We start from the raw sequence: 25,414 nt of genomic DNA, 5'->3' as shown, positions 1-25,414 counted from the left end.
GAATATGTTTTTGGTTGTAACTCAAGAATTCACACTTTGAAATTTACACAAATGTCAAATAAAATATAATTATGGAGTGCTGAGATTTTATATCCAAGAAGTCAAATGTCAACTGTGACATCATAATGTTCTGGAAAAAAAACACTTTTCTGGCCATAAGTCAGTGTCACATCACGGAAACAGAAGGAGGGACAGGAGGTTCCATATTGTTACGTTCCCTTTAAAGCAAAGGGATGATAACACAATAACCAAGAAAGATGAACCAGAGCAGAAGGGGAAATTAAGTAATTTATTGCTTTACCAAAGAAAGGTTTCTCAAAATGTGAGAGGGGATGGGATCAGGTGGTTGTGCCAAAGAAAATAACTGAATAGAACAAAACTGGGCCTAACTAAACCACTATCTCAGAAAACAAACTAGAAACAAAAACCTAACTCCCTTCTCTGAAGAACAGCTTTCACAAACAAAAAACAAGGGGGTAGCAACAACCACTTAACCCAGTGTGTCTAAACAGAGATTTCCTACGTGTGTAAAAAATGTAAAGGGTACCCCCAACTTACCTAAAGTCCACAACCTCTCATCACATACCATTCACCAATTGCAAAAACACAATTCTGGTCACAGGTCACAAAAACACACAGCCAGCTCAGGCACAGAAGGTAAAAGAAAGGAGAGACTGGCACTCTGTGGGGCATCCATTTTGAAAGCCATGCCGACAGATGATTGGCCAGGTTGGAGTGGAGGGAACCAATGAGCATCCTGCCCCTCTGCACAGGTAATCAGTTGGAATGCACAAATGGAAACACTCAGGTCATTAGCACCTCGAAAAAACACAAGGGAGGAGGGAGAAAACGGGAAAAAAACAGACAGCACTGTGCCCCTGTCTGGCACGTAACACATATGTTCCAGCTCTCCAGTCAATAAGTGATGTCAAATAAGATGGCAACTTTTTTAATCAGCCCTTTCTAAATAAACAAAAGCAAATGCTGGTCTCTTCTGCTGGAAAGAGACGGCCAACCCATTTCTTGATAGAGATAACAGTGATGGCTTCCATAGCTGTCTCTGGTTATAAATCCAAGGGCAGAATGGTAGACAGCATTTAGGGGTACAAGAGTGGAAGTTGATGCATGTCGATAAACTGCATCACCATAATCTAGAACTGAAAGACGGTGTTCAAGTCCCCAATAAAGCACAACTCTTAAGAAAAGTAGTTTTACTTCTGTGAGTTTAATTTAAAGTTTGATTCACGCAAGAATGCAGCCTTGCAGAAATATTCACCTGCGACAACTGCATTCAACAATTAAAGAGCAGAAAACTGGCTACAGCAGTTAATGTGCTCAACCCTATGGGACCGCTGCTATCCCAGCAGCTCTGCAGCAGTGTGGTAATTGTGAAAGCCTCATGGGACATGGGCGGGTACGTTGATCTAGTCTTGTTGTCCATGCATTAGTCACATTGTGCTGCTACATGCAGAGGAGAGGACTAAGAGGCTATCCAGATACAAGAGCAAACATGGCTTGCAGCAAATGCCTGGCTTCATGAAGCATCTGCTCAATTTAAGCCATCTTGCCTTTTCATTAAGGTGCCACCTCCCAGACTGATCACGTCCACCGTCTCAGCACAAGCTGCTGTTCTACATCAATGCTGCCAATTATGTGGCTCCGTCAGTGGAAGAGAAAGGGGATGTTTATCTCCTCGGAGATAAAGATTTTCATTTAAGTTATTTTTGAGTTGTTTTTAAAGACTATTTTTGAACCATTTCTGTTTCTGACCAAAGGTCTTCAGCACCTGAAACGTCTTTATTTGTAAATACAATGTTGCTCTGAAAAGCCTTTTCTCCTGACTCTGTCACATCTGCCACTGATTACCATTCTTATGTTCGATCTCTAAATTTGGTGTGAGAAATGCTGTTAACACTGTCATTATCAGAAAGAATGGAAAAAAAAATACCTAACAAGTGTGTAATCTGGGGAAAGTGCTTCCAGTGCAGGTACAGGAGGAAGGGGCTGTAAGAAGATTACCTGTGCCCAGATGCCTCCTTTGAGACCAAACACTGCCAAAGGATATGGCCACACTGGCCTCCATATTGTAGCAGTATTTTCACTCCCGAGGGAGGCGGTGAAAGGAGAGTGAAGGTGCTCCGAGAAGGTCATCAAAAAAAGATAAAGACGATGGCAGATGCAACTAAACTTTAGTGTGCCCTTCAACACCCAGACCGACGCCTCAGGCGGCGGTATTGGTGGTATGTGACGGCGAGGTGAGGGAGAAGAGAAAAGGCCAGTAGTCTGTGTCAGCGGGAAACCAGTCCTGAGGGAGACACCGTGCTCGACGGGGCAGCTGGAGTGTCTCGCCATCAAATGGACCATGGACTGTTTCAAGTACCGTCTGCTGGCTACAGTGTTCAGCTTAGAGAATGACCACAGGGCTCTGAAATAGTTAGAAACCATGAAACTCTAGAATTACCTGCTGGCTGCAGTCAGCACAGACACACTGCTTCCTATCAAGTGTTCTCAAGTGTCTTTTTGGGGCAAGTGACTCCCTGTCCTTATTCTATAAAAAAGAAAAAAAAAAAAAAAAAGAACACCCCTCCATATACACACTTCTATTCACACACACGCACATACACACGAAAACATTCTGTATTCAGCTCTGTTTCTTGCACTAAAATAGGTAGACAATTGCACGTGCAGAAATTACACTTCAGATTTATCTGCCTGCTCCTGCATTTGAGGATGCTGCTACTCCATATTGATGCTGACAATTACATGGTGTGATTAATGGACTGCAGGGAGGGGTAGTTTTCCTTCCCAGCCACAGCTTGTCAAAACTTTACAGCTCCCCATATAGAATTTACAGTGACTCATTCTTACTGTACATCTGCTGCTGTTTAAACTGTGGCATGTTATTATATGTCCCTGCCTGACTGGACGTCTCTGGCTGAATACTGAATGACTGTGACTGAATATATTTACTCATATTTCAAAGTAGTTAATCATAGTAATTCTTTTTTTATGTTTTTGATCAAAAAACGCAGCAGGTGCCGTCCAGCCATTCTGTCTGACTGCGTTCTCAGCTAATGCCATCCAGCGGCATATCACACAGACATGAAAGGTGGCTTTTAGCGTTGTGATCTTACGCTGAAAGCACTTCAAAAGTGGCGACATTTGACGTCTTCGGAATGAAAACAGTCTGGTCTACCCACTTCTTCCATGGGTACCTCCTCATGTACACCCACCTCATCAGCTACCACCACACAGCTGTCTACACAGCCACTCTAGTAGCTCTGTGGAGCCATATTCACAGAAAACACAGTAGAATTTTGAGCTGAATGCTAATATCAGAGTGCTAACATGTTTACAGTAGGCGGGTTTCCATTAACCCTTAAATTGCGCAAATTGAAATTGCTATTGCAGTAAAATTCACACAGTTAAAATGAGTCAATTTCAAAAAGACTCCCATTTATAGCAAACTTGTATACACTTTGAAAAAGCCATATTTTCCAAAACTACAATGACAGCACTGTTTTGGCTTTTATAGGTCACATGATGCCATGGCTATGCACTCGTTAGGAGAAACTGGCATCATCTGTAAGTTTTTCACTTTTGAATCCATAATTCCTGTGAAATAGTGGACTATTACCTCCCAGAAATCCCTCATACATGGCCGCTCCCAAGCATAAGGGGCTTGCCTTTCCATTATCACTTGCATAACACGCCTACGTGGCCTTGGATTGGAATTAATGACCGCTAGTGTGGTGGCAGCAATAGAAATGAAGCTGCTAATGTTGTGAACATCCATCACCATGCTTCTTGGAATGTTATCCTCAGAGGAGAAGTTGCGTAACATCACTCAATGGAAAAAGTCATCTTGCAATTTTTTTTTTTTTTTGACATTTTGAATATTAATACACAGTTTTGTGCAAATCTATAATGTAAACTCGCCAAGTGACAATGCTAACATTAGCAAGTCATATTTTAGAATATATAAATTGGCATTAGACACAAGGCTTATCTCAGGCTGGTGGAGACAGCAGCGGTATCTGACGACTTTGGAATGACAATGGGCTAATTATTTCACCCACCTGTGTGAGTAGGAGTGGAGTGCACATGTATTGTTCAGGTGCATCTTACTATCTGAAAGCGTCAAAATAGCAAAAAACCAACAATGCACACATTGACACTTCATTTAAAGACCTACAGTACATGCCCAAGGGCACACAGATGGGCACAAGGACATTTGCTACTTACTGTACTCAACGTGGGTGCTGGCCCTGAAAATGAGGAATAGTCTGAAACTAGCAATGACAGTTAGGTACCACTGTGTGCAGCCTTGCACTGCTTGTAAGATAAGGCCCCCTAACTTTAGCTTTCAAAGCCCAACATTTAACTCTTTGAATGACAAGCAATTGTGCATTTGTGTGCATCCTCCTAACAGACTCAAACAGGCGTGAAAAGAAGAGGCCAGTGCAAGATCACACAGAAGCTAACAGTAATTACAGGTTATTTTCTTTTTTCAGAATCCCTAATGGAATAGTCTGCACATGTTAATGTGTATTTTGGTCAGTTAGCATAGAGTGAGATGAAATGATTTCCTGTAGTAGCCATCTGAAATTGCTGCTCCCCACTCCCAGCCAGAGACTCTTTGGCTGCCAGTGATTATCCAGCCACATATCAATGCATATTGACAGCAGATAGATTTAGCCATCACATTTCGCATGAGCAACTTTGAATTTAAGAAGTACTTCTTATAAATTATGTATGGAGTTGTTTAAGTTCCTCATTGAAATTACACTATATGTTTGTGATATATTCAATCTACACACTCCATGTTTTTATGGCTATACCAGTCAATCAATGGGAATTATTTTGATGTTTTGTGCATCACACACTTACCCAAAAATTCAGCTTAGAACCAGCAGAAGGTCTGTGGGTGGCATGGTATCATACTGTACTGTGCGTGGCCAGATAGAAATGGAATTACAGATCGGTGACTGTCTGTCAAAATTAAACCAACATGATGCCTGCAGCCAAGAGAACTATTCTGCAGCTTTTTCTCAAGATGTTGGGACGTTTCCCCTCGTTTGTGTGCTGGAGGATTGTTGGACATATGATGCTGGCTTGGCAAAGAAATTAATCTCTTATTCAGAATAGTTGGTGCAAAAAGTGAGGAAGACAGTTTTGTTTTTTTTTTTTTTGTTTTTTTTTTTTATACGACCAATGTATTGCCTCCAAAACACTAATCTGAGTGGGATTAGTGGAACTTTAAGCATTTAGTCCTGTCATGTTGTTTTTGTCTGTGTGTGCTACTGTGTGGATGTGTTTGAAGATAGAGCAGTGTTTGCAAACACTCTCTGTTTCAACTGATTTCACCATTTACGCTAAACATATGAATTTGGAAACCAAGAGAAAATTGTATTGACTGTAAACATATCAAGTCTTACAAACACAGTAAACAGTAACTCGAATATTCTCCCTTATCGCCCAGGGAGAAAGTTCTCGGACTCCCTTCAAAAATTGCATGGCTAACTCTGTAAACTTTGTGAAGCTGAATATTTGTGCCGTCTTGGGAGTCTGGCAAATGCAATACCTAAGTAATTTCTTTCTTTGTGTAAAAATCATTGTGCCAGTTTGTCTCGGCCTGCTGCTGCTCCAGTGTGTAGGCTACGTCGTGTCTACATAAATGATGGCTTGTTAACAGTAGAAGAAGCCAGCTGCACAGATGAGTGAAGTTCACACCATCACACACACTGTTTCTCACTATATATCATTCATTTTCCACCCATATTACTTTAATCCTTCCACAGATTCATTACTAAGTACAAGCCCCTTATTCATTACTCGCGTGGCGGCACAGCTCAACATATCATAACAATCATTCATTTGTGATAAAAGCACAGAATTTGGCAGACATGATTATGGATACATTAGAAATCATCTGGATATTGGGCCATCACAAACTTTCCTATCTCATTGGATCCACATGCAATAATGGACATAATTTGGATCCTAGTAACCCTGATAAGCAAATAAAATACTGACTAACAATTCTATGGAAATTTACAAAGAAATTGTTCATTTCACTATATTGTATTTTCATTATATTGTGCCGTGAATCAGTAAAGACTGTTCTATTGTTTTGTTAGATGGTGGATACCAGAGCAAATGTGGCACGGATGATTTTTATATGTAATGGCCCAGTTATTTATGTGTTATTCATGTATGCACTTTATTTTGCATGTTTACAGACACCCCCATTCAATTCCAAGCATTTCAATTTTGAGTATTAAAGGCACGAGATCACCTGTGGGTAGTTGTGAGCTCTCACTGTATTCTTCATTTGGCAGTTAGCACCTAATACCAGTAACACCACTGAAGACCAGCCAACTCACTGGTTGGCTTTCCATCTATTCTTTCAGTCTTTAAAATGTCACCCAAGCACTTTTGCAAGTTTTACATGTCATTTTTACATGTCTATATTGTTGCGTTCAGATTATTGTGCTTTGTTACAATACTTGAGTAAATGACAGTGCTAGGTACTGTAGATTAGTACATTAGAAGTTTACTACTGAATGAACAGAATGACCTATGCCACAGTTCACTACATTTATACAGGAAGTAGTACATTCTGATAGACATTTGTAACTAATAGAATGACCTACAGCACCTGACAGAATGACCTACATATTTAGATTTATTTATACAGGAAGCAGTCCAGTCCCACAGACATTTGTAACTGAAAGAATGAACTTCACCACCTGACAAAATGACCTATGCCTCCTTTAACTACATCTATACAGGACGTAGTACATTCTGATAGATATTTGTAGCTGACAGAATGACCTTCGCCACATTTAACTGCATTTATACAGGAAATACTCCATTCTGATAGATGTTTGTAGCTGACAAATTGACCTATGACACCTATCAGAATAACTCATGGCATCTATCAGAATGACCCACGTCACCTATCAGAATGACCTACCCTGGATTTACCTGCATTTATACAGGAAGCTGTCCATTCTGATATTTATTTATTTATTTATTAGAATGGACAAATGATCTATTACACCTGACAGAATGACCTATGCCACAGTTCACTAGATTTATTCAGGAAGTAGTACATTCTGATAGACATTTGTAGCTGACAGAATGACCTTCAGCACCTATCAGAATGACTTATGCCACATGTAACTACATTTATACAGGAAGCATTTCACTTTGATAGACATTTGTAACTGAAAGAATGACCTACACCACCTGACAGAATGACCTACGCCATACTTAACTACATCTAAGAGGGAAGAAGTACATACTGATGGATATTTGTAGCTGACAGAATGACCTATTTTAAATGGAAATAGTGAATGAATGTTCTTCATTGAGAGAAATATTGTTAGAATTTTGAGATAGTGTTATTTTTGTCAATATATTTTGTATTGTCATAGTTTTCCACCTAAATGCAGTTGGCATTTAGCATCTAATACCAGTAATAATAATACTGAATAATTATTAGAATAATAATTCTAACAGTAGTCATAATGATTGATTGATTGATAGATAGATAGATAGATAGATAGATAGATAGATAGATAGATAGATAGATAGATAGAACATACATAGTGCTTTTCTAGGTACTCAAAGACTCTACACGGAATGCAGAAAGGAAAACATACAGATGCAAAATAGAGAATACAAAATAATGAAAAACACTAACATGCAGAAAACAGAATGCAAAAGCAAAAGTCAGGGGATATAAAAGTTCAGAATTGGGGAGGCAGTGGGAGACAGTTATTGTAGAGAAAAGGTGGGCTTTGAGTTTATTTTTAAATGAGGAGTGAGTCTGAGTTGTGGATGTTTATTATTATTATGGTTATCATTATTATTATCATTATTATTATATTGTCATTTAAAATACATAAGTAACGTACAGATAATTAAGTAGAATGCTGACATTTTCTTGATGTCAACATTCAGTGGCAGTACATTTACTCAGCATTGTCACATGGCCTGTGTTAATATGCAGCTGTTCTCTCCACTGCTGCAGTTGAATCCAGTTATTTCTATAACATGCAGAGGCAATTTCATAATTTTGTTGCATTTTCTCTTATTTATTATTGCCTTACATTGTAATTAACATATTTTCACTTTAATTTGTATGTAATCAATATTTGTGGTATTGAAAACATGGACACAGCAGCTTGGGGGTGGTTTAAGTGCTATATACCAGGAACAGCAGGCAGCCATTTTGGAAAATGGCTGCCTGCTGTTCCTGGTATTTCCATGGTCATGAGAACACCAATCTGCAGTTCCCCGATATCCAGATTTCTTCTAAATACATGATAAAAGCATCAATTTTGGTACAAATATAGCTTATTTGTACCAAAATTGATGCTTTTATCATAAAAATGAACGATAGGTTAATTAGGCTGCCCCACTAAATGTTCTTCAAAATGCTATACTATGACTTTTTTTTACATTTGGAACGATTCATTTTTTGACCATTTTTTCCACATACTATAGTATGGTGTTTTTCGACATTTTAAATGTTGACTTTTTGGGCCATTCTGCTCTATAATATTCCTCTTAATGCTATACCAAATATTTGTTGACATCTGGAATGATGACTTTTTCAATCATTTTTCCCACATAGTACTATAGTATGGCGCCTCAATACACATGACACTATGACAAGAAGAGAAGAAGAGCTCATTGCAGGTGCACCGGATAGATGAAAATGTCAGCAGCAAACTAAAAGTAAATTTGTCACAATACAGTGGTCTGATTGTCCCTTCCAGCTTTCACAATCACTGCTCCCCCTGGTGGATAGATAAACAATTGCGACTTGTTCCCACACATGGTGCTTAGGTGTTTTTCAAGGCTGCAGTAGGGGGATCGAATTTCAGCCAAGTACACAGCAGGGACCCAGCAGGGACCCAGCAGGGACCCACAGTGGACCCAGTCAATTCAGCCAGAGCGCTATTAAGCCCCAGCCAGCAATTTTAGATGGCTGCTCCTGTATAATGCCAGTCCCAGATCATAGGCATTTTTCTTTTCCTGCTTGTGGTAGAAAAATGTGCCTACTGAATTGCACTGCAGAACACGCAGGATCACCTGTGCACCTGTTTTTCAGATTTGACATATTCTGCCCCACATGCAGTGTATTTATCAAACAGAAGCAGCAGGCTGAAGTCTGACTTTGTGTCATTTAAAAAAAAATGTGTGGGCCAGGTGTGTCTCTGTTTTTATTGCATAAGCATTTAAGAGAGGAGGAAATTATAGGTGGGGGTATGTTAACAGATTATGTGTTCACTTGATTCAGATAATGTGTAGGCTGCTGTCAATATACACAATTTAGTATTTGTAACATCTGAAAAGACATAAAGCCTTCAGGGAGATAGTAGTGGGAGTGTTTAGAATGCTGCACTGTGTCAGCTGACTAATAACAAAGAGTCTACACACAGTGGTGTTGTGAAGGGTATATGCCAACATGTTCTCATCCCAAGTTGTCACACATTGCAGCTTTGCAGTAGACATCCGCTTCTACATATTACGCTTTAGGTATCCTTCTGCGTCTGCTGATGATGTTTTCAGGATGCAGCAACAATGAAAATGAATGAATCAAGAAATGCACATGGTGGGATGACGCTGCACATGGTTGTGTTTAGACAACAGCTCATGGCAAACAACACCAGGAAGTCAACAGATGCACACGCTGGTACATATAATTAGGATTCAGGGAAGTAGCCACATGGTAAAGTGTAACAAAATCCCATCACATTCAGATGGAAGGTAATTACTGGAATAAGGGATCTTTGTGCGTTTGAACCTGATGCTGCCTGTATGCATGTCATGCTACAGCAGGTACCGTCTGACTCTCTGGCCATCTGGCTGTCTGACTGTCGGTCATCATATAATTACACTGTAAATGGTTTTGTCCAATCGTACTCTCAGCTTTTGGCATCTAGCGGCGTATCATGCACAAGCAAAAAGTGGCTTATGGCGTCGGGATCTTACGCTAAAAGCGCTGCAAAAGTGGTAGGAGTGACCTTTCTGCTCCTTATATTACATCGTTACTGCCAGTGATTCAACCTGATGCAGTCCTGCTGCATATCATATGGATGCGACAGTTTCTGTCCGTGCCCATCTGTTCATGTGCATGTCATGCTGACACAGCAGGTGCTGTCTAGCTGTCCACAGGCGTATAATAACACCGCAACCAGTTCTGTCCAGCCGTTTTCCATCTAACGCCATCCAGCAGCGTATCATGCAGACATGATTTGGCATCGGGATCTTTTGCCAAAAGCACTGTGCAAGTAGTGGCATATAATGACTTTGGAATGAGAACAGGCTGGTATACCAACTTCCTCCATTGGTAACTCACCTCATCAGCTATCACTTCACAGCTTTCTACACAGCCATGATAGCAGCTCTGTGAACACAGTAGCACTTTGAGCTAAATGCTGACATCAGTATGCTGTTAACAATAGCAAGTGATATTCTAAAATCTGCAAATTATCATTAGACGCAAAGTTCACCTCAGGCTGGTGGGGATGGCACAGGTTTTGAAGGTATTCATATCATAAATCACAGACTTGGGGAAAAAAAGAATTTTTACCTTTTGCCTTTAAAAGTCAGGGAACCAGAAAGGTAATTAGAATATATCCTCATTTGAAAATTCAAATGCAATCCATCAATATCTTTCACTCAAAACTAAAAATATCATGGTGATGCTAGAGGGAAGGTCAGGGGATCACTAAAGCCATTCGAGTCAATCATCTTAGAACCACAAATGTCAAATTTTATGGCAATCCATTCAAGAACTGGTAAGATTTTCAGTCTGACACATAGTGGTGGAATTATCAACTGACAGACCAACTGGCATCAACACAAAATGAGCTTGTTAAGCATCCAAACAGGGGACACTGTGTGGTTTGTGTTCATTCATTCATTTATTGTCTGTAACCGCTTGTCCTTGTAAGGGTTGCAGGGGGGCTGGAGCCTATCCCAGCTGTCATTGGGCGAGAGGCCGGGTACACCCTGGAAAGGTCGCCAGACTATCGCAGGGCGGTTTGTGTTCAATTAACTTCAATTTGAACTTGGCATTTAATAAATTTTGATATCTATTAAGAAACATGCTTTCTTTAGATGGGATATTTAGGCATCTGCTGAGGTTGCATGCACCTCTATTTTCAGACAACAGTCAAATCAGCACCTTGTTGTAGCTTACCTGCACTAACTGCTGGGGTAGCTTGTGTTTCATTTTGTCTTTTCTGTGTCTAAAACATCTTTCTCCATAAGCTTGTCAGACTTCTTTTATTATATTAAACCTAAAAATTTCTTTCATTTCATGAGTAGTTTTTTTTCTCAGATTCATTTTATTAAGTGCAGGCACAGTAAATGTTTGAAAGATCACCATGTAATCACAAATTTTCAGAGCTTGATGATCTCATTTATTATTTGCCATGTTCATAGTAAATCTAGCCCACAGTTTTTTCAGAGAAAAAAGAGACATTTTTTGACAAAACTAATGCATGAACACATTTATCTATTTTTTATATCCATATATTAAACAGTATGTGCCCTAGCAGGCCAGGTTGCTGCTCTATCACTTTGCCATCAAAATCAGCATGTGCACGTGAGTTTTTCAGTGGTTTCTTCTCTTTCTAGATCTCTTACTTATTCAGTCTTTCTCTCAAATTCTGTGCAGATGTATTTGGATCTGTGTTTTAGCACTGCTTTGGAGAAGACAGGGTAATTTGTGACGGCATTGCATTGCATGTGTTTCATGTTTTTTGTGCAGTGGGAATGAAGCTCTACAGACATCTCACTGATATGCCTGTGAATTGTGAGAGGAAACCAGATAATCTGGAGAGAACCCTCACAGACATGTTGATAACATACAAACTGCACGCAGAAAGTGCCATTTAGTGGATTTGTTTCAAAGGCATTCATCTCGTAACACATAAACACACATATTTGTATTGATATAATTTTGCTTTTTTGTCTATTTGGGAGCATGCATGTACAGTCATGGTGGCCCATTTTACAAAAGCATTTTGTGAGCACCACTTACTGGCAGATCACAAATTGCTACAGATGCACATTTTATGAATGACTGCAGTTTGAAAATTGCAGCTTGCATGATTTAATTTTGGGGAAATGGGCCCTTGGTTTTAAAATGCGTGGTCCTGTAGGACAAAATCATATCTCAATAGCATCACAGCATTGTACCACTGGAAGCCAAACATGATCTACAAACTGGTTTTGCCTACTAAAGGGATCATTTTAGCAAAGCCCATCAATAACTAAAATAAAATGTCTCTACTTTAATTCATCTGTAAAGTTAAAATGAGTGCCTTCCAGCTTCTGTTAGCTTCAGGTCACCTTTTCGACTTTTTACAAAACCGATTATCAGTCGTAAAAGATTTTGATTTTCTTTTTTTTTTTATACAATCACTTCTAAAGAGAACCTGTTGCTTGCTTTCTGTCATGGTACCAAGCCATTTCCTACCATCTTTGGACTTTATATTGTAATGCTTGTAATTGGACTGCAGTAATCTTTCTACTAAAGCTGCACATAGTGGCATCTAGTCAGCAGAGCTCCTTAAGCTAATGGCTGAATATTGCTGAGGTGCTCCACCGAGTGCTTTTAGACGCTCATTTGTGCCGGCTGCCAGCCGGTACTTTAATGGCTCTCTTATTAGTCATCCAGTCATGCTGTACTGACACTGATGTTGTGCTGGAATTATGGCCATCGCTGCAGACCACTGATGTGGGTGTTGATGATGATGGTGATTGTTTTTATAGTCATTCATCCACAGTAATATGTGATGATTATGACTTCTTTATATTCATTCATCTGGGTAATTTAGATTGACATTTATATTGTAGTACTTGTAACAGTTTCTGGTCAATATCCTATAGTTTTTCTACATGTCTACATTTTGTCAACTCTGCTGTGTGTTTTGGCCGTGGAATCAATACTGTTTTGATCGTACTCGATTTACTCCTGCTCTGTTTTTATATTGCTGTTTGAATTCTGACACGTTACTGTTTACAATGTCATAATGAGCCCTCACTCACAAACTCACTTACTCACTCTCACACACACACACACACACACACACACACACACACACACACACACACGGGTGGCCAAGGCTACCGTACGAGGCTCCATTTAGACGAGAACAGCCCTACTTTAAATGGAGAAGTCTTTCCTTTGCATTTAAAAAAAAATCTGCGTTCTTATGATAACATTGTGCAAACGATCGTCTAATGAACATTATGATGACATGGGAGCAGTTTGGGGCTCAGTGTCTTGCCCAAGGATACTTGTACATGTTGATTGAAGGAGCCAGGGATTGAACTGCCAGCCTTCCGATTAGCTCTACTACCTGGGCCACAACCACCCCAGATGAGCATAATCTTGTGATTATTCCAGTCAAAGATCTTATTTTAAGAAGATAAATAAACTCAACAGGCCATAGTTGCAGTCTGTCTCTGAATTTGGGACTTGCTCTGCTTCCAAATGTCTCCAGAGGGCAGACAGCTCAGGGCATGCACTCATTACACAAAGAAAATAAACTAATTGCATCGAAACAAGCCCACTTGAGTTACAGCACAAATTACCCCTGACACCAGCAATGTTAAAAGCATGTTCTGGTGACAGAGAGACCTTAAGCTATTGCTGCGTGGGTGGGAAAATGGATAGGAGCACTAATCCCAATCAGCAGAAATGTCAATCCAGCAATATCTCTACATTAGCATAATATCATTATGTATTCCAAATCCTCAGCTGCAGACACTGTTGCAGCTGGCTGGGGATTCACTGAAAAGGTTGTGGGCTACAGATAATCAGCTTGTTGCATGTAACCAGGGGAACTGCTAGCACAGGTATTGAACATTCTCATCATGGATAACTATATTAGGCAGACTGTGGGGGATAGCATGCTGTTGAGCTACTGGCTGGAACTGTGTGACTCCTTTAATGACGGCCATGGGTGGAAGGAAGTTTACTGTCAAATTCGAATCTGATTACATCATAATGGCTTAATACTCTCTAGCTTGATTAAGCAGTATATTTAGGGGCGGACTGGCCACTGGGAAGTTAGGGAGGGCCCCCCGAACTGCATGGGTGGGTCTGTTGCCTGGCCTTCGCAGATGTAGACAGCACATGCCGCCTGCCAGACTGGGCCAGTCTAATACATAAAATATTGAGGGGAGATATGAATGGCCTCTTTCAATTTGGAATAATTCTTGTTTTTGTTGAAAGCTGAATGGCACATTCAATTTCACTGTGAAGAGTTCTGTCAAATGTTTTAGTGGTAATTATATGTTGAAAGCAAAAACCTTTTTGCAACATACTGAAACAGATTGTTATTTTCAAGTATTAGCTGATAAAAATGTATTATTATTGTTTTGTTTTTAATCACTATTAATGGCTGAATGAGATTAAAAAGGGGGGGGGTGCTCTAAGTAGTCAGAGTAGTCTAGAGTACAGTGTGACTTGTCTATAAATCCATAAAGAACCCAGATAATAAAAAAAAACAATCATATGATAAACATGTTTTTCAGAGATAAAACCTGATCAGAACAGTGTATGATTAACCAAAATAAAAACAGACACCACCACACTTGAACGATGCATATAATTGCATATAATACGTAAAACAATGAAAGTTTACGGAAAGAATTTTAATAATATTTATGAAGGGAAACATAAATAAAGTTAAATTAATTAATTAATTAAGTAATTTAATTAATTGAATTGGTCTTAGCACAGTACCTTGTGGAACTCCATGACTAACTTTGGCATGCACAGAGGATTCATCATTAACATGTACAAACTAAGATCAATCTGAATAAAAGTACTTAAAACAGGTTAGTGCAGCTCCCTTACGGTTAATAAAATGTTATTATCTCTAATTTAATGGAACTCCATTGAGTATGTGACTGTACATGTTTGTGACAGCACTGGTAACCATTTTAGCACTCTATTGACTGCTTATACACATTTTCACAGTAGTTAGCAGTACACTTGTACTTCGAATCCCTGCTCACCTAGGGTTACACGGCCTGGTCTACATTTGATTCAGTGCAGCAGTGAAAAATGAACGTGTCTTAAAGGTCATTCGCATCATTAAATTCTTTTCTCAAAACAAAAACTGAATCAGTGAAAAAATTAGACAAAATAAATAAATAAAATAAAAATTCAAGTCCAGAGCTAAATTTCAGTTCCAGTATGTCCCTGAGCATATTACATTTTTGTTGCTCAAGAATACCATGCCTCAGTAACCTACAAGGAAAACTCTGTGGTAAGTTAATGTTTTTTTACATTCAGGCTTTGAGGATCTAAAACATTTCTTGTCTAATGATGCAAATTTTATTCAAACCACATAAAATCTTTTGGTATTTGGAATCCATCAAGCCAAAAACCAATATATACTTCAAAATGTAATATACCACATTTATTTATTTTTTTTTAATGTTCCATTCAATATTCCAGCTCGGGTCACAAAGCAGCTGCTAAGTAAACACATTTTGGTTTAAAATATTTATCTCCTGATTTTGTCAATCGCCTCTTATTTCCTATAAAAAACTTTCAAAAGTGATTCAGAGTGTGACAGCCTCAAACTCTGCTGTTTTTTTCACAACATATGATGCCAAGTACTGGTGTGTGGACTCTTTTTCATCAACTTTCTGCTGATTCTCACTCAACCCACAGCTGACACTCAATGTGTGTGTGTGTGTGTGTGTGTGTGTGTGTGTGTGTGTGTGTGTGTGTGTGTGTGTGTGTGTGTGTGTGTGTGTGTGTGTGTGTGTGTGTGTCGTAGTGTGAAAGTGCTTTGAGTGGTCCAATGACTGGAAAAACGCTATACAAGTACAAGTCCATTTACTGTTTACCATGATTCCGTTAATATGCTTTTGGTTAGCAGATCGTGTTTGTCATCAGTTTTGCAGGTATGTGTCATACAACAAGTAATGGAGAAAGTGAAACCTTATGGTGGTCAGTCATTTAGCTAAACCAAATTCTGAGGCAGTCCATGCAGTATCTCAGTTAAGCCCATAAAGGTGACCTCACCATTGCGGGAGCCCTGCGACTAGTGGAGCTAAAAACCGACAACTGGAGGACTATGCATTTAGGACGATGCATTTTTATTCCTTCTATCAGTTAAAGACTGCTGTGATTTAGTTGAATATCTGCACCAGTGATATGTATTTGGAAAGTGACAATTCAAAGGTCAGTACTGGGCCGTTATTAACTAATAGTTACTAATGCACTTCTTCTTGTGTCTTTCCTTCTCCACAGGCACTCATAAATTTGTGATGGAGGGGGAACATCTGGTGCTGACAGCCATCACCAAAGAACAGTCAGGATCGTATGAATGCATTGCTTCTAATGACATCCTGAGCCCAGACGTCAGGACGGTGCAAGTCACAGTCAACTGTAAGATTCAAAACTTTCCCATTCATGGTGAAAACATAATGAACAGGACAGACACATCCTCAAAAAAGCCTGATTTTTTAAAAAAAAAGTGTGTTTTAATTTTACTGTTTCGTGTTATATGCATCCCTGTTCAAACTGGTATTATAAAATACTGTGTACGGCTTTGTGCCTTCAGAAGGCGGGTAGTTTACCACATGTGAGTGAAGATTCAACTGCACACTGTTCCAAATATGTAACAAACTACTTAAACTTACCTCCTCTGTTGATTCACTTTTAACCCTTTGAAACCTGGAGCGACATCACTTTTGTTGTGCTGCTTTCAGACACCCTTCACAACATTTAAACCTCTGAACCTTCTTTTTGTTTGTATTGAAAGCCAGAAGATTTACAAAAAATACAGTTAAAGAAGTTTTACATCAAGCCTGTTTTGGGGCGATAATAAATCACAGCAAAGTCAAGTCCTTGAAGTATTAAATAAAAGTACAATCCAAAAGACTAGTTCGTAGGTAAACAAGTGAAAGCACACAAGGACAGATCAAATTAAAAAAGGTATATTAATATAATAAATTAAAAAGAAGAAAGGGAGAGGTATCATTTCTTCATTCATTACCCATGTTTTTGAAAGAAGTTAAGCCTTTTTTTTTTCAGGTTGTGAAGGATTAAAGAAATAGGAGTATGAAATATGGATCCCCAAACACCAATTCATGTGATGATGTTGTCTGTATGACATCATTGTGAATCACACTTCTCTCCGTTTTACAGATCCTCCCTTCATTTCTAAAGCTAGGGGTACGGGTACTGCAGTTGGCCAAAAAGGAGTCCTGCAATGCGAAGCATCGGCTGTCCCAAGGGCAGATTTTGAGTGGTACAAAGAAGACCGCAGGTAAGTTTCTCCTCTGAGCTCTGTGATTTCAGGCTTGTTTGAAGTCGCACAAAGATACTCATTGTGCTGTCGGGTGTGGACTTACTTTATTTGAAGAAAACCAGACTACATGATCTTTGTTGATAAGTGAAGGTTTTATCCAAATAGGCCTCTCCATGTTTAAAATAAGATCTGGCTTTTGATGTAATGAAATAATTCATCATGCCATGCATTTTTCCTCTCTTAATGAGCAATGTAACCCTATAATCACATTTAGAAAAATCTGATTTTTCTTGTTTTTCTCTCAAATTCTGGCAAATTATTAGCAAAACAGGCCCGGACACCAAAGGCAACTGTTATGTTCTTTCTCTGTAATTGGTTTACGTCAGTGTGTTGTGGCACTCTGAGGTCTAGAGGATATTATAGTATAATATATTTTCCAACTGAAAGCTGGAGACTGGAAAGATGTTTATGAGCAGCCCCAGAGCTGCTAAGCTGATGTAAACACAGGCTATGTTGCACTGTTAAATGGTCCCTGACAGTGACTTCAGTCCCCAAAAGACAAAATCACTCCTCAAGAACAGAAAGATGGAGGATGCTGATAAAATAAATGGCATCCGCTAACATGAAATAAGGCAATGAAACTGAAAATGCAATAAGTGAAAACAGGAGCAAGGTTGTCGCGCACTGAAGGATGAAGTGCACAAACAGACACATGCAGTTACTCTGATAAGACAGTGAGCTGCATTCAGAGTTTGAAAATGAAAAATGTTTGCCTTTTACAGCCCACAGGTGCAAATGTTTGTCTAATTTCATGCAAATCTAAATTCACAAAAGGCAACGAAACGAAAGAAAGATTGTGGTACACTGAAAGGTGAAGTGTACAAATGCATACAGTTAAGGTGGATTTACAGTTTTGCTTACAAGGTTTACACGATTGTGAGCATTTACAGCCTGCTTATACAGTGGTGTGTCTGTCACTCTGCAGTTACACCTCCAAAACACGAGTTGTTGTTGGGATTTCAGACAATTACATTTATTGTCAAACTGTAAAATATCCTGCCTTTATCACAAATCTTTGGCACAGGTATATTTGATAACCATATCGTAGGGATAATTGCATTGCACAATACTCTCTTTATAGATAGATAGATAGATAGATAGAACGTATACTTCTTTGTAATATACATCACCTGACAAATGGAGTATAAAACACACAACACACACTACACAATACACAACATAAAGGATTTAAAGAACAAAATCCATTTTTTCCTTCCCGTCCTTCAATTGTCCTTCTATCTCTTCCCTCTTTCCTTCCTCCCTTCCTTCCCTATTTTGTAGTGCGTCACTAAAATGTATAGGGAAATGTAGTGGAGCAAAGCATACTTTTTCATTAGTAAATGTAGTAGAGTAAAAGTAGGTATTATTACTCCGGGTCAGTTGTTCTGCTGGCAGAAGTTACCTTCTCGGGCACACTCAGACGCACTCGGCTGCTATAAGGCTCTAGTGTGCATGCCTAATGGTTCCAGTTATGCGGAAGATCCCAATACTTTCACACCATGGAAATTAGCTACTGAGCAGCTCTCATTGGAATTAACGGGGCCCCGCCTCCGTGCTGTATCCAAATCTTCTTAAAACATCCATGGGAGGAACATGTCAGGCTCCAGCGTCAGGAACACATCTGCACAGAGTTTACAGAGTAGGTATGGTGTCAATTTTACGCAGTATATGTATAATTATAAGGCAGTGAGCTGTAGTCAGAGTTTTAGCCATAGTACGAAAAATGTTTGTCTTTAATTTGCCTGCAGATCTAAATTTCAAATACATGTGCTTGACTAAAGGCCGAAGCAAACATATGGCCTCAAAGAACTCCTTTCCCAAGAAAAGCACAGTCGCAGTGTCTCTCCTGCACATCAGCAGAAGCCTTGAGAGCTGCTCCCTTTTCTCTTCCCTTCCAGGCTCTTCAACGGACTAAACGGGGTTAAGATAGAGAATCAAGGCAGACAGTCAATGCTTGTCTTTTTCAACGTGTCGGAAGAAGACTATGGGAACTACACTTGTGTTGCCATGAACACCATGGGCATCACTAATGCCAGCATAATCCTTTATGGTAAGAATGCTGCCTGTATAAAAACCCACCGATGTGAATGAAAGTGTTAATTATGATTAAATTATTGTAATTGATTTGCAAATGGACTATTACCACAGCCACTTCTTTGCATGTCAACAGCTGCCCACATAGAAATCCTTACATGAAGATCACCCACCGTATGTTATTCACTGGTTTACATTTTTATTCCCACCATTCACCAGTTTCCATGGCAATTGCAGCACCGATGTAAAGTTGTTGGTTTGTTTTTTCGTGCTGAGATAATAGGCCACATCCATGTGAACAATCCCAGTTAATCACAGTCCATGTTGAAGCACCGCCACGGTTCAAGCAGTGATTTGAACTGTAGGAAATACAAACGTTGCTGATGCAGTAAGTGCTGTGTTGTTCTCCTGCAGGTCCCGGCGCCATGCATGATGTGAACGGGGCCGCCGTGTTGCCCCGTTGCTCTGTATGCCTCCTGCTGACTGTAACCTCACTCCACTTGCTCAAGTTCTGATGTGAAATGTGACAACCTCCGAGCTTCTCTCAGCATTGAGCAGCAAGAACAGACTATTAGTCCTATAAGAAGAATGGAAATTTAAGAGTGCCAGTGGTTCACCCTTAGTTTTCTTTCTTTTTCTTTCTGGCTTTGCATCAGAGTCTGTTCTCTGTTGGCTCGCCAAGAGTGAGCGGCGTCAATCCGAGGAAGGGAAAAATTTGAATCATGCACTAATTTGATGATGGTAGAACTACCGAATTTGTGTCTCCCCCAAACCTTTTTGTATGTGAAAAGGGAAAAAGAAGAAAAATACATGTAACTTGTTGATAGTTGACTGTTTATTGCCCAATATTGAAGTGTACATTCAGATTAATATTATTGTGTCATGTCCTGTTCAATATCTGTACAATACCATTACGCTTTTTTAAGTAAATGACAAAACAGGAAAAAATGCAATGTGATTGTTGAATTTTACTGTATTTTTACAGTTGTATGCAAAACCGAGTAAAAGATCCTTCATGACAAGCAGTTCAGCATAATAAATAGAACACCATGATTTCTCAGGCAAAGTCCTACTGCATAGTGCATCCAAGTTTTTATTTACATCGTAGTGTGTGTAGAAAATGTACAAATGTGTACAGACAATTCCTGCACTCTTGTTTTTCAAGACGCATACTCAGACGCATTTTTGAAACACCTTATCACAGCATCATAGCAGCTTCACGGCATATTTAAACTAAGCACTAAAAATCAGAAATCAGACATTTATGTGAAGTGTAATGTCAGACAGAAGTGTAGGTCAGTGCTGATTTGTTTTCTAAAGTGTCAACTGGAATGCTCAGAGGTGAAACTTGTTGAACAGTTAGTGCTGATGGCGTCGTTAAAGCGTCAGGTTGGTGGGTGCTCTAATTAGCAACATGGCACTAAACTGATATCTCACTCAGTGCAGCTCTCAAGTGAGAAATCTTAGCGTGTCAAATAAGACTTTGTAACAGCTCCTAGTGTTATATTTGACTTTTAAAGTTTTGTTTTTAAGATGCAACTAGTATGATTTCGCAGGTGGTTATCAATCTGTCTCAAAATTTAAATAAACATTTAATAACTAGCCTTTCAGTTTCTCAGGCAGCCACGGTGGTTCTCAGGTTCCCTTGGTTGGCCAGTGGGCTTTTGTGCAATTGAGGCTTTTCTTTGGATTCACAAAGACAAACAGGTTATCACAAATCATGTGTTTGTGTTTATTATATTTTTGTATTGATCTTTGATTACAAAATAGTACTCAATTAATTTTACTTAAAATCCTAAATATCTCTGAAAATGCAAACACTCACTATGAATTCAGAACTAGTAAGTGAGAACAGTTAGAGGTACTTGAATGACCACCATTTTTGAATTTGTATATATTTTCTTCATTCTTATGTGAATGATTTAAAAAGTAAATGCAGTGACTGGGAATTTGCTTTGCTCATTCAATACCACATCTGCTTTTATTGTGAGGTTGAGTTAGCCGTGTGGTAATGTGAATCAAAAGTATGCTTTACATCAGTGGTTCTTAACCTTTTATTTGATAGATAGATATGATTAAAACCAGAAATATATACTGAACTTGAGCTGCAACAAATAGTTGATTAATCGACAATTCAATGGATAGAAGATAAATGGGCAACAACTTTGATAATCAAATAATTGTTTTTGTTATTTTATAGTAAAAAAGCAACACATTTGCCGGTTTTATATTTAGTATTGGAATTTAATGTTTTTCTTTGTCATACATGATCAAACTGAATTGCTTTAAAAATGAATACAGGGCATTTTTCATTATTTTCTGACATTTTATTGACAAAATGATAATTGATTCATCTGCCCTTATGTTTCTTGATTAATCGATGTAATTATTGTGTCTATAAAATGTTGAGAAAAAAAATCCTGTGCAAGTTCCAATAATGAAAATAATCAGTCTTTCCGCCGTATTGTTAACAACCTAGGGAATAACTGTGGAAGATGAATAATCTATGACTAGTATAGTAACTTGTATGACTCTTACAGACATTTGAGTCACTTCTACAGTAAATTAAATAGTGAAAATAAACCATAAACCTTTTTTCATTACTTTTTCTTTTCTTTTTTTTTCTGGAGACCTCCTGGAACTCTCTCAAGGACTCCTGGGGGTCTCCGCACCCCTGGTTAAGAACCACTGCCTTATGTTACCACTGTACAATAACATCCAGAACAATAAAAACATAGATTGTGTGCACTGGGATGGATAACTAACTTGTATCTCAAATAGGAGTTGGAATCACCAAAGGCCCCACGATACAATATTATCACAATACTCAGTATTATTACCCTGTTACATGTCTTGCGATATGCTGAGTATTGCAATAACATACCTTGTAATATAATGAAAATTGTTGCAATATTTGCAACAATTTTCATTATATTTCAGTATCTGTTTTCTCTAATAAGTTGAAGTTTTCAGTTTGTCAATCACACTAAATTGCAGCAAACTGTATCTAGTGAATTAAAAAAAAAGCATTTGATTTTCTTATCCTGGTAGACTGGTACAAGTTGAATTTTATTTTAATATTAATTTATATTATTCGAAAAAAAAAACAATACTTACATTGATATGATATTGCCATGCAAAATATCAAGATACTATGCTGTATAGATCAAGATTTCTAAGTACCCTGTTTTACCATGATACTGCCAGAGCTTAGTATGTTTATTTAAACCTCTAAAATCTAAGAAAAATAGTTTTATTTCTTTTGAATACATGGGGAGCAATGCAATGAGCAATGTGGCATGAAAAGTCAGAAAAAAATGAAATAAAGTAAAATGTGACATGAAAATGACCAGAAAATTACTTGGGGAGGAATTATTCGATATTATCAAGAAGAAGAAAAGAAAGGGGGGCAAATATCCATAAAACTTTATTTGTTTTTGTTTTTTTTCTTCTTTTTATTGCTTATTTTTAGATTACAATTCTTGTAACATTTTACCAATTTCTTGCTTTTTTCTTTTCTTTTCTGGCCACTTTTTAGATTGCTCTTCCCATGCTTTTAAAGGAATTGAAACCAATTTGCGCAGCATTCAAAGGGTTAGTTCGCCTCTTCACATATTTGAAAACATTACTATCAAAGTTTCTACTCAAACATGCTCTTCAAGTCAACTATATAAAATCTGTTTAATCATATTTGTCACCCAAGTATTTGAATGTGAGGTTGTGGAGAAGCTCAAAAAACATCCTTAAAACTCCTTCAGTTTAAATACAACTTGAGAGGCCAGGGTGTTTTTCACATTTTTAACTACAAAGCTGGCACATAGCTTCAGTCCACATCCAATCCACAAATGACTCAAGCTAGAATATTTTCTCAAGATAGTTAAGTCAACTTGAATGATGATGAATGTTCCGCGTAGCTGCTATGAAGCTCTTTTTCAGGTGTTGTGAATGTGTGCTCTTAACCTGGTTTGCCCCGAGATAAAAAGCAGACGCTGTTCTCAAGACTGCAGAAGTGATTGTTGTGTTCTGTAGTCAGTGGATGCATTTTCAAGGGACTTTTTTTTTTTTTTTTTTTTTTCTTTTAAGTCTGCCTCGGACAGAACTTTCCAGTGAAGAGAATACAGCTAAAGCACAAGTGATTGATAATGTGATGTTCTGCTATTGTCCAGTTCACTCCTGTGCATACCTATGAGTAAGACGTGTGTTGAAGACAAACCAACAGATGAGATTGATGTATGTGGGAATGCTTTCGTTGTGCTCACATGTTGAATTATGTGCTTGTAATGATGGTGAAGGAGTCAGCTGCAGACTGTCACAGGATGGGATTTTACCTTTCTAGGAGTTTGCAAAAAAAAAACAACAGGTGAGATTTAGAAGCCTGCTAAACTAAAGTGAAGGGTTATTGTGACCCTTTTCATCCCAGATAGATTAACATGATAAGTATTGATGTCAATAAGCTTGAATCAATTTGTTTAAATTCCCCATTAAAAGAGAACTGATACTGGAACTTACTTCAGGTGTATTTTTGCATAATGGCACCATGAACAACAGTGTTGTTTTGTTTTGTTTTGTTTTGTTTTGTTTTGTTTTGTTTTAATGGTGGAGAAGGATTTTAGATTTATGCATTTCACATTATCTTTTACTCGCTGAATGCATAACGGGCATTTTAAAGTTTGCAGTATTCACAAATCATTTGTCATTTACAATTTTTTTTTTCCTAAAAACAGTTGATTTTACCGTGTATGATCTCATTGATGGCTGCATTGTTGACCTGTTTGATATGTTTTCTGACCTTACTGGAGGTTCAGCATAGGGAAGTCACTATTATATGGTATATAGTCATCGTATCATTTGATTGAGAGATTGCAAAAATGTTCATAAACTGGTTAAATGTGAATTCAAGTTGCCGGTCATTTGTTGGACTACGATGTCATACATTAATGTCACTTTTCAGTTTTTGTTGTTTTAATTTAAAGCTGTACTAGCCAATATTTAGTTAGTTATGATTACATCTTAGCCTCTTTCTATTCATTGTCATGATTTTACAGCCTGCAGCTTTATTGTTTTGTTATCAAAAAATGGTAACACTTTCAATGAAGACCAAAACTATAATGCATTATGAGGCATTCATTGTTAATTGTAAGCTAGCTAGCTTGCTACAGCAAACAGCATACTCACTGCGGATTTCAATGTGCATTAGTCACCTATTCATGTCAATGATAGATAGATAGATAGATAGAGAGATATACTTTATTGATCTCAAAACTGAGAAATTGGGGTGTAGCAGCGCCATACAGTAAGAACAAAGAGAATAAAGAGCAAACAATATTAATAGAATATAAAAGGAATATGCTTAAAAAACTAAAAACTAAGAGACTATACATATAAACATATATTCAAGTGTAAAGTGCGGAGTGACTGCAGTTGCAGAGTGAGCTTGTGGATACGCACATATAGAGACAAGAATGCATACACATAAGTGCAAAAACATGTATGTAACATATGTGTATACCTATGCACACGTACGCATACACACACACAAACACAAACAAACTCCCCAGAACGATGAACAAGATGACCCCCCCGCCCCCTCACCCCACCTCGACTTGGCTCAACATAATTAACACAAAACACTGGTTATTCATACTTAGAGACACAGAAACAGGCACACGTTTAGATGGGCAGTACCTTCAAGTTTATGAAGTAAGAGATAAAGGGTTGCCATTTGTGGAAAAATTTATCAGTGCATCCTCTCAAAGTATACTTAATCTTGAATGTGGTGTCCCTAAGCCACTGGGAGATGGAAGGATACTTAGACTTCCAGTGTAATAGTAAGCAACGTCTTGCCAGTAAAGATGTAAAGGCTATAATGTCCTTTTGAGTAGAATTTAATGCAAATGAAGCATCAGGAATCCCAAATGTAGCAATCAATGGGGATGTTTGCAGATTTACTCCAAGAACAGTGGACATAGTACCAAAATACAAGATCCAAAAAACATTCAGGTTAGGAC

At 38.3% G+C, this 25,414-nt stretch overlaps 1 protein-coding gene across 3 annotated transcripts in view; it reads left to right on the top strand.

The window, feature by feature from the left end:
* opcml (opioid binding protein/cell adhesion molecule-like) overlaps positions 1-24,300 on the top strand; it is a 453,699-nt gene extending 429,399 nt beyond the window's left edge. For all 3 annotated transcript variants that reach the window (XM_088088419.1, XM_088088418.1, XM_088088420.1), the window contains 4 exons: positions 16,310-16,447; positions 17,210-17,330; positions 19,271-19,422; positions 19,821-24,300. In XM_088088419.1, coding sequence (XP_087944545.1) covers positions 16,310-16,447; positions 17,210-17,330; positions 19,271-19,422; positions 19,821-19,921 — 512 coding nt within the window. In that variant the 3' untranslated portion in view covers positions 19,922-24,300. The remainder of the gene's footprint in view (positions 1-16,309; positions 16,448-17,209; positions 17,331-19,270; positions 19,423-19,820) is intronic.
* The last annotated feature ends 1,114 nt before the right edge of the window (positions 24,301-25,414 follow it).

Source organism: Plectropomus leopardus, chromosome 15 (genome assembly GCF_026936395.1).
Source record: "Plectropomus leopardus strain MGB_pleo_1.0 chromosome 15, ASM2693639v1, whole genome shotgun sequence".
Taxonomy (NCBI): domain Eukaryota; kingdom Metazoa; phylum Chordata; class Actinopteri; order Perciformes; family Serranidae; genus Plectropomus; species Plectropomus leopardus.
This window is presented reverse-complemented; position numbering and strand designations above follow the sequence as displayed.